Source organism: Brachyhypopomus gauderio, chromosome 10, assembly GCF_052324685.1.
Source record: "Brachyhypopomus gauderio isolate BG-103 chromosome 10, BGAUD_0.2, whole genome shotgun sequence".
NCBI classification, from domain to species: Eukaryota; Metazoa; Chordata; class Actinopteri; order Gymnotiformes; family Hypopomidae; genus Brachyhypopomus; species Brachyhypopomus gauderio.
In genome coordinates, this window is record NC_135220.1 from 19,822,291 (window position 1) to 19,832,290 (window position 10,000).

Consider the following 10,000-nt stretch of genomic DNA (forward strand, 5'->3'; position numbering starts at 1 on the left):
GGTTGGCTCACCCTTGAATGGAGTCTCACAGATGCCAGAGGATCCAGAGTTTGGTGAAATCTTAGCAGTCTGGTTTGTGATTACAGTTACATTTGGTCCCAGCTGAACCTTCATCTCAGTGGGAGAAGTACTCTTAGTGTTGGCACTGTTCTTTACTACAGGTGACACGCCATCACTCTTCCTGCAGTGAGCAAGCTTCACAAATGAGGTGACCTGTTGATTTGAGTCATGTGAGGACAGGTCTGTGTCTGTCTGGCTTGGAGACCTTGGCTCACACGAGGACAGGTTTACATCTGTTTGTTCTGGATGGCTTGGCACATGTAGCTGGGCTTCTCGATCGGCTAAGTTCTGGTGCCCTTTAACCTCGACTCTGCTTTGAGGCTGAGTACCAGTGCGTCTGTGGTAATTAAGTTTGGGACATTTCAGATATGGGGGGTGTGCCTTGTTGTGTGATTTGTTTTCTCTTTCTTCCTTAGACAAGTTCTTTATGACTCTTAGGCCCGTTTTCAGCTCAGTATCCACATCAACCTGGGAAGGAAGAATCTCAGAATGGTGTCATAACAGCAACAATTTTCATAACTGAACTTTGAAAGAATACAGCTCAATAACTACAATGCAATCATTATCATTAGCATCGATGCTACACTGACGTTACAGTACCTGGAGGTCCTTTTTGATGATCTCAGGCACCTGACCTTTCTCTTTGTCTGGCTGTTTAAAAAGGTAATATTCTGCTGGTGGGGTCAACCTTCCATGGCTGTGAACATCGGAGCAACGATTCATCGATGACCATACTGGACTCGGAGACGATAAGGATGAGAGGTCACCAGTCACCAGTGTGTAATAGTTTGGGGCAGATGTTATCAGATGGTCTTGGCTTTGTAGCCTGGCAGTGCAATCAGGAATCTCAAGAGACAAAGGCTCACAGTCTAATGGGTAGATGTTACAGTTTGTATCCAGTCCACAAGGGGACCGGGAGAGAATAGTCTTGACATCATCATCCTGGGCCATCCTGGACTCTGACCAATGGGTCTGCTTGGCAGGACGCTTAAGATCATCTGGCATAGAAAGTACTGCATTGGCTGTGCTGTAAATAGCAGTGAAGTTAATAAGCACTCCATCAGAGCTATTGCACAAAGAGTTGCTGACACAATCTGTCCGGTTTTGAGTACAAGACTCGTGAGACTCTGTGGTTTTAGTAATTTCTTCGTTATAGCTCTCTTCATCCTCATATTTCTGCTCCTCATAATCCATTAATGTTTGAGTGCTTTTGGCATTCCTATTGTGCTGAAGTGTGTCTGACAGCCTGTTGATTGGGTCATGCTCTTCATGCATCATCTCAACCTTGTGGTTGCAAACTGCACTACTGGCACTGCACTGGGTTCTGTAAGGAGGCCAGGACTCTGTGGCATCCCCCAAGGCTCTATTCTGGGTGATGTTTGAGTTTCTGTGCAGTTCAAAAAGAGAGGCTTCACAGTAATTGTGCAGGTTGTCTCTAACCAAGTCATCATCATTATTATTCCTTTCTGGTTCAGGGATGAAGACTTTTTGTCGGGTGTCCCTGGTTTGGAAGGGGTTTAACTGGTAGGTTGCGGGGGACTTGTATCTTCTGGGGTTTTCAATGGTCTGATGTGTGATTTCTGACTCATCCCTGGAGTTGGACTTTCTACTGTGACTCTGGTAATTGCAGTCTGCATCAGGCAGCACAATACTAGGGGTCAGGCTGAGAGACAAGGGGCTTCCAAGCCTCTGGACAGAGCTGTACAGGTTTCCAGACTGTCCATGAGCCAGGTGGAGCTGCTGGACAGCCAGGGTCTCCTTTGCCAGCTTAGCAGAAGCTTCCATTTTTCAGGTATCAATTTACCCAGAAAAGGAACAAAGCCAAGTGTTGAGACTGAATGGCTTAGCAGTTACTTCCCACAATTACATGATGTTCCTCATTGGTCATTAAAACAGACCTGATAAATGAGAGGAACATTCAATATGTCACCTGCATTAGTACTCTGTATTAATTCTTTACTACTGTTCATTTTATAGAAATTTGTTTTTTTAAGGTCACATTAGGACATTTCAATAAATGCATAAGAAACAAAACACTTAATTGTAAGTATTTTTAATGTTTGATGGTGAAAACTGACTTTATAATTTATTCATTACTGCTGTTTAAGATAAAATAACTTTATTAGACTTTAAACTCTATTAGTTCAAATGACATAAAAATAGCTCACCAAGGTCAAACCATTAAAAAGGTGATGTTACCTCAAAAGTCACCCATGTAAACCACATCCATACAGCCTACAACGCATACTCTCAGTGATTCAGACTGTTCACAAACACTGCCCATGATCTCTCTTTCACTGCGATTTGCACTCGCATTCAACTGCATTAACCAGTAGCATTCCTTCATATAGAAATATGCACTTACCAGAGAAGAAACATTAAATAAGCAAAGACTGAACAGCAAACAAAAAAAAGTTCCTTGGGCTCAGTCACAATTCCTTTGTTTTTGTTTTTGTTTCTCTTCTCACTCTTTCTCCTTCCTGTCTCTGTCAGGTCTCTTTCTTTTCCTCCCACCCTCTCCGTCTTTCCCGGTCCAGCGGTTTTGAGCCCTGGATAATCCTATGGCAACAGCATCAGCAATCCCTCTGAGCATGCTCAGTGGTGCAGCATGTGGGGAAGGCGGAGCTTCTTCTGTTTCCAGCTGGGAGGAGCCGCTGCATGCTGACTCACACACAGGCCAGACCACAGGACTTCAGAGAACAAACTCTGATTGCTTCTGACAAAACACTGCGGTGTTCTGCTCCATGCCCTGGTAGGAGACAGACGTCATCTGTGTGCTCACAGTCAGTGAGTGTGGATTCTGAACAGAAGAGGAAAAAACAAGAATCTAGTTCTTAACAGATTTACCTTGACATATTAATTATTGCTATCTAAGACTAGATATTAATGCCTGACTATTTCTGTCTTTAAGAATTCCAATACCAAATCTTTTTTGATGTATTTGCAGGCATTCAAAACTGCCAGAAATTTTCACAGGAAAATTTACATGTACATGGAAAACAGCTTTAACAGTAGTAAACAGCTTCAATTTTTTTGAATGCTGTGGAAGACACAATAACTACCTACTGGGTTTGGTAGACTCAGGAGTTTCTATAGCCTATGTGAAAAAGATAGTGTTTAGTCAAACAAATATTACAAGTGTTTAATCAAGTATTTAATCAAACAAATATTACAGGGTTCAATATATAGTTTAATGTTTTTGCTTTTTTCTTTACCTGTTGGAAAATCAGTGGATATTTTCCCACTGAATGTTTTGTGGTAATGTTGGTAATATTGCTTGGAACTGAATTGCTCAAGTACAATTCCCATTCAGGCACAGTAATGAGGTAATTGAAACACTGGTGAATGCTTTGGAAAATAACAAAAAGGCAATTCAATGAACAGGACATTTATAAGACCACTGAATGACAAAAGAAAATTACTGAACGCTCTAACATGGATTTTTTTTTTCAGGAATTACAAAGGACATCTTTGTACCCCATTAACCTTTTCCATCCTAGTGTTAGAAAAGCAGCATTTATTCATTCACGTCAGACCTTAAGCGGTCCAGTGGCCTCTTCACTGGAATCATCCCATTCATTTGGCCTCTTCACTGGAGTCGTCTCATTCATCTGGCCTCTTCACTGGAATCATCCCATTCATTTGGCCTCTTCACTGGAGTCGTCTCATTCATTTGGCCTCTTCACTGGAGTCGTCTCATTCATCTGGCCTCTTCACTGGAATTGTCTCATTCATCTGGCCTCTTCACTGGAATTGTCTCATTCATCTGGCCTCTTCACTGGAATTGTCTCATTCATCTGGCCTCTTCACTGAAGTCGTCCCATTCATCTAGCCTCTTTGGCCAACAACCCTTGTTGTTTGAGATCATTCAGATAACAATACACCCCACCACAGCTTGAACTAGGAAATGAAGTGTGAGAAACAACACAATGCAAAAACAATTGATGTGAAAATCTTGCAAGCTTATAATTTATTGAGACTTTGATTCATGTACAAAACGTCAGAACATCATATGAAAAACAACCACAAACTTCCTTAAATGATCAAAACTAAACGAAAGGCACCAGTGTGCCTAGGACGTGTGAACACATTCAGAAAGCATGAAGTAATCTCTACTGACAGGACTGACAGTGGTTAGTGTTAATCTGAAATCCTGCATGGCCACAGCTCAGCACGGCTTCACTGCTCTAATGTAACTCAATCAAGGTGCAAAGGATTTGATTGCTAGAGTGGTTTGAGTGGGCTTGTGTGTATCAGACTGACACACAAAACTTCACAGTGTGGGAGTTTGACATGCGCAATGACATCAAATCTCAAGTGTAACAAAATACAGAAAATCACAGCCATTGTCCCAGCCACCCTTCCAACTCCACCTTTTAAAAAGACCATGACAATCTCTTTATTGAAGTTCTGCAAGCCATTAATAAAATCAACATTAAAGACACAACACTTCTGACACGTAGTCTTACCTGCTTATAGGGGCTTTTACATTTGACACGCTGCAGTCATGTTACCGTTTAAATCTCTTTCTAAATTAAATTCACAGCTTTAATTCACAGCCTCGCTACATATAAATTATTGTATATTTAACAAAATAAACCCATATAAAGGCACATAGGAACTCCAGCAAAATAATTTTCAATTACTGAAAAATGATATGGAGAGAAAAATCACTTCGAACTGCAAGCGTTCTAGTAGACCAGTAGAGCATGACAGTACATTTAATGTTTTTTTAACTAGGTAACAGTTTTATAAAAAATTTTTCATTAAACTTGGTTGACATCCATATCAAAGTATCTTCCACTCTGGACTTCAAAGCCAATTTCATGTCCTGAATTTTATAATCACTGGTATCTAATTGAACAGGTCATGTTACTGACTGGCCACTTGTAGCATTGTAGGTAACAACACTACCTCTACCTGTGGGGGACTATGGTTCAGTCCCTATCTGGGCAAATGCTACAACAAATACTCTTAATACTGCATTTACCAACCTCTGTAACATGATTGAAACATTAAGTTGCTCTGGATAATAGTGTCTGCCAAATAAATCAGATGTAAAGGGAGAGGGGGAAGCTGAAAAGTACAAAGCTGTGGATACTTATGAACTGTGACATAAACAAACTACCTGAGATGTTAATATCTTGGACTGGATTTTGGATTCTAAATTCACAATAATCATCTGGGTTACAAATTACATTTACACATATCATTTCAGTCATTATTTTTATTCCAAAAAAGTCAAAATTCTTTATTTATTAGCAAAGCTTGCAAAAAAATTCTGTCCTTTTATATTAATATGTGGTAGATCCACATTAACATTAACTCTGTCAGTTTAGACCAGACCTGGAAACTGTTTGGGAGTGACAGCCATTGTTCTTGGAAGATTCTTCAGATCTTTCATGTAGGTTCAATTCGTCTTGTGCAATTCGTCTTTTCAGTCAGCGCCACAGATTCTCAATTGGACTGAGGTGTGGACTCTGATTTGGCTAAAAGATAATTAACATTTTTGTTGTTCAGCAGTTTCTGTGTTGCTTTGGCCATGTGCTTGGGATCATTGTCTTGTAAAAAGGTAATTTTTTTCTACCCATTTTCTCCCCTAACAGAAGCATGGTGTCCATGTATCTCACTGTATTCTCAACCATCCATCTGTCTTTGAATTTTAGCAAGATGCCCAGTGCACACCGAGCTACTGAATCCCCACCACATGATGGGGGACAGTGTCTGTTGAGGAAATGGGCAATATGAGGCTTTTGAGATTTTGACATCATCTGAACCCTAACCACATGCAGCAATTTAGTAGGTCATTATGAAGCTTTCTATCAATCTCCAGATGAAATGTTTTCCTTCCCTTCAGTATTCCGCTATTCAGCCCGTATGCATACAGAGTGCTTTATATGTCTGCCTGTTATAACTACACACACACACACACACACACACACACACACACACACACACACACACACACACACACACACATATATATATATATATATATATATATATATATATATATATATATATATATATATATATATATATATATATATATCGTTTTTTTAATCAGGGGCTCATTCAAAGTCATCGTTGACCTCTCTGTGGCTACCCTCACAGGTCCCTTTCTATAGGTGCCCTAAGATATCAACATGTCATTTGTAATCCAGAAAATTTTATGACTTTTAAAGGTTATATATATATATATATATATATATATATATATAAGTTATATATATACACACACACACACATACACACACACACACACACACACACACATACACACACACACACACACAGACACACACACACACACACACACACACACACACACACACACACACATACACACACACACACACAGACACACCCTTTAACAGTCATAAAATTTTCTGGAGCTTCAGCTGTCATTAAAGTCAGAACCAGCCAATGACGCAATGACACAAAGGATGCAAAACTGAATCTGAATGTTTACAATGCTATGGGTTTCTAGGGAGAAAATGACCCTAAAAAAGACCATACAGAAATGTTGCTATTCCCCAATAGCACCCCCTGGTGTCAGGCTCGTACAGAGCTCTGTGCAACATCAATGCTGCGGTAGATCTGTGGTGAGCTTTCGGCTACAGGTGACTCTGCCAAAGGGAAGAGTGTTGGCCTGCTCTTAACAGGCCTGCGCAGGAAGCGTCCTGATGTTACCAGGTCACCATAGCCACGAGCATGCGAGAAGGCGTAACCAGAGCGACGGGTGCTGATGCGTCGTCGTGGGAACCGACGAGGAATAGGAGGAAGCACTGCTTTTGCCTGCCTCACTTTGTAGCGCACCTGATGAGAGGACAGGGGAGGAGAGGGTGGAGATGGAGGTAGGGGAGGAGGGAGGAGGAGATGGAGGAGAGGGTGGAGATGGAGGTAGGGGAGGAGGGAGGAGGAGATGGAGGAGAGGGTGGAGATGAACGTAGGGGAGGAGGGTGGAGGAGATGGAGGAGAGGGTGGAGATGGAGGAGAGGGTGGAGATGAACGTAGGGGAGAAGGGAGGAGGAGATGGAGGAGAGGGTGGAGATGAACGTAGGGGAGGAGGGAGGAGGAGATGGAGGAGAGGGTGGAGATGAACGTAGGAGAGGAGGGTGGAGGAGATGGAGGAGAGGGTGGAGATGGAGGAGAGGGTGGAGATGAACGTAGGGGAGGAGGGAGGAGGAGATGGAGGAGAGGGTGGAGATGAACAGGGGAGGAGGGTGGAGGAGATAGAGGAGAGGGTGGAGATGGAGTTATCGGAGAGGGGAGGAGGAGATGGAGGAGAGGGTGGAGATGAACGTAGGGGAGGAGGGAGGAGGAGATGGAGGAGAGGGTGGTGATGGAGGTAGGGGAGGAGGGAGGAGGAGATGGAGGAGAGGGTGGTGATGGAGGTAGGGGAGGAGGGAGAAGGAGATGGAGGAGAGGGTGATGATGGAGGTAGGGAGAGGGGAGGAGGAGATGGAGGAGAGGGTGGTGATGGAGGTAGGGAGAGGGGAGGAGGAGATGGAGGAGAGGGTGGTGATGGAGGTAGGGAGAGGGGAGGAGGAGATGGAGGAGAGGGTGGAGATGAACATAGGGGAGGAGGGAGGAGGAAATGGAGGAGAGGGTGATGATGGAGGTAGGGAGAGGGGAGGAGGAGATGGAGGAGAGGGTGGTGATGGAGGTAGGGAGAGGGGAGGAGGAGATGGAGGAGAGGGTGGAGATGGAGGTAGGGAGAGGGGAGGAGGAGATGGAGGAGAGGGTGGAGATGGAGGTAGGGGAGGAAAGAGGAGGAGATAGAGGAGAGGGGTGGATGTAAGGATTGAGGACACATGGGGAGAAGAGAGAAATAGGGAGGTAATAGAAGAGAAGAGAGAGGAATGAAATAAATGAGAAGAAAACAACATAAAAGAACATGGAGGAGGAGTGTGGATGAAATTAAAAAGCTAAAAACAGAATCCTTATTTGTCAGTGAGTGCAGGTCATGATGCAGTTAATCTCTTATATATATGCGTGCTCACACACACACACACACACACAAACAGTATGTCGCATTTCTCTCTGTGTCTCTCCCTCACACAAATGATACTAGTCCTCTCTCACTCACCCACTCACCCAATGTGATGTTCATTGCTCTGCCCCACCCACACACTAAACACAGAATGTTACAACTTGTTCTCTTTCTCTCTCTCTTCAGAATCAGAAACACTTTACTGTTCCCAGGGGGTAATTGCACACACACACACACACACACACACACACACACACACACACACACACACACACACACACACACACACACAGAGGATGTCACATGCTCAAACACTCATATTGGAAGGGGGAAAGAAGGACATATTGTGTTCATTCCAGTCTGAAGTGAAGTGTGAATCCTTCCAACACTGTTTCCTCTCCGTCTTTCTTGCTGTCTCTCCCTCACTTTCTGTCAATCTCTGTGTGTGTGCATATGTTGTCTCTTTAATCCAGTCTTTGTACACAGCACAGAACAAAACAGGTCAGCTGTGATTGGTCAGATCTTGCACCTTGTTGTTGATGGTTGGGCAGAGCTGGATGAGCAGGAATCGGAATGCGACCACAGGCAACACACATAGCACGGTGGTGAGGAAGATTGTCAGCCACACGTTTGGCTGGCTCAGAGAATTCCTTGCAGTACCTAACACACACACACACACACACACACACACACACACACACACACACACACACATTCATTTTTGGGGCTTAAAAATACAAACATCCACATGCAGGTGAACATGCCCATTTAGTGAGTGATGTGTAGGGGAGGAGGGGACAGATGGTGAGAGAGGTGCAAAAAGAGACAGAGCTCACCGATAAAGGGGAAGGAGGAGGTGAAGATGAGGAACATGCCATTACTGTACATGGTGAAGGTGACTGCAAAGTACGCAGACAGGCTCCCCCACAGGAAGAACTGGTTCACTGCCGTCCAGTAAGACGTATCCAAGCCAAGCTTCAAAAGCCAAACAACATTTGTGTGAAATTGTGCGTGTGTGTGTGTATTGTGTGTGTCTTACTCTTCTGGAGGGTTTACAAGGATTAGAAGTGAGGCTAGAGAATTTGGACACACACACACACACACACACACACACACACACACACACACACACACACACACTAATAGTGGCTGAGGTGACACTCACACAGCATTATGGTCAGTGTAGTCTGTAGATGTTCTCTGATGGTGTCATCACTGAGGGTGTGGCCAGTGCTATGTGTGGTGCTTGCTGTGGTCTCCTACCTGCACGCTAACGGCGATGAGCAGGCAGGTCTGGGCAAGCAGAGCAAAGGACTGGTAGTCAGCGATGTCCTTGCCGTCGTCCCGCACAGTGTCCTGCATGGCGGCGTACGGGATGAAGAAGAGGATGAGTGAACTGTAGCAGCTGTGTAGAAGGATCCTGACAAAGGCCATCTTACTGAAGTACAGGTTTTGCTGGCCTGGGCCATACAGCTGGGGGTAACGGAGACTCCAACGGTCATCCACATCCTGGACAGTGACACACACGCACACACACACGCGCACACACACACGCACACACACACACACACACACACACACACACACACACACACACACACACAAACAAACAATGATTTCTAGCTGCATGCATGATGAGTGATAAGTCCACACGGAAAGATTGGGGGGCACTGACCTGATCGAAGAGACTCAGGCCAATGACGGGCAGTGCCGTGTACACCAGGTTATAGAGGGTGATGTACCATTCATCATACACCGTCTGGCCCAGAGAGACAAGACCACATGAGTCTAACCAGTACCTGAACTATCAACATAACACACCAAACTGGTACCACCCACCCAAGCATCCCGCATCTCTTCCTCATCCCACCATAAAGTTTCACCTAACCTAAAGTAACCTCATCCGGACCATGCAGTGACCTCACCTGGGCGGAGAAGCCGCAG

The 10,000-nt window shown here is 44.2% G+C and overlaps 2 protein-coding genes across 2 annotated transcripts in view; both read right to left on the reverse strand.

Annotated features, from left to right (window-relative positions):
* Positions 1-2,718, reverse strand: part of LOC143525909 (AP-4 complex accessory subunit RUSC2) — an 8,061-nt gene extending 5,343 nt beyond the window's left edge. Inside the window, exons 1-3 of the mRNA XM_077020372.1 lie at positions 2,426-2,718; positions 661-1,958; positions 12-528 (exon numbers count right to left, since the gene is read on the reverse strand). Coding sequence (XP_076876487.1) covers positions 12-528; positions 661-1,845 — 1,702 coding nt within the window. The 5' untranslated portion in view covers positions 1,846-1,958; positions 2,426-2,718. The remainder of the gene's footprint in view (positions 1-11; positions 529-660; positions 1,959-2,425) is intronic.
* A 3,422-nt stretch (positions 2,719-6,140) lies between these two features.
* atp8b5b (ATPase phospholipid transporting 8B5b) overlaps positions 6,141-10,000 on the reverse strand; it is a 15,579-nt gene continuing 11,719 nt past the window's right edge. The window contains exons 23-28 of the mRNA XM_077020379.1: positions 9,982-10,000; positions 9,732-9,815; positions 9,320-9,565; positions 8,893-9,031; positions 8,586-8,716; positions 6,141-6,879 (exon numbers count right to left, since the gene is read on the reverse strand). The exon at positions 9,982-10,000 is cut by the window's right edge and continues 205 nt beyond it. Of these exons, the coding sequence (XP_076876494.1) occupies positions 6,616-6,879; positions 8,586-8,716; positions 8,893-9,031; positions 9,320-9,565; positions 9,732-9,815; positions 9,982-10,000 (883 nt within the window). The 3' untranslated portion in view covers positions 6,141-6,615. The remainder of the gene's footprint in view (positions 6,880-8,585; positions 8,717-8,892; positions 9,032-9,319; positions 9,566-9,731; positions 9,816-9,981) is intronic.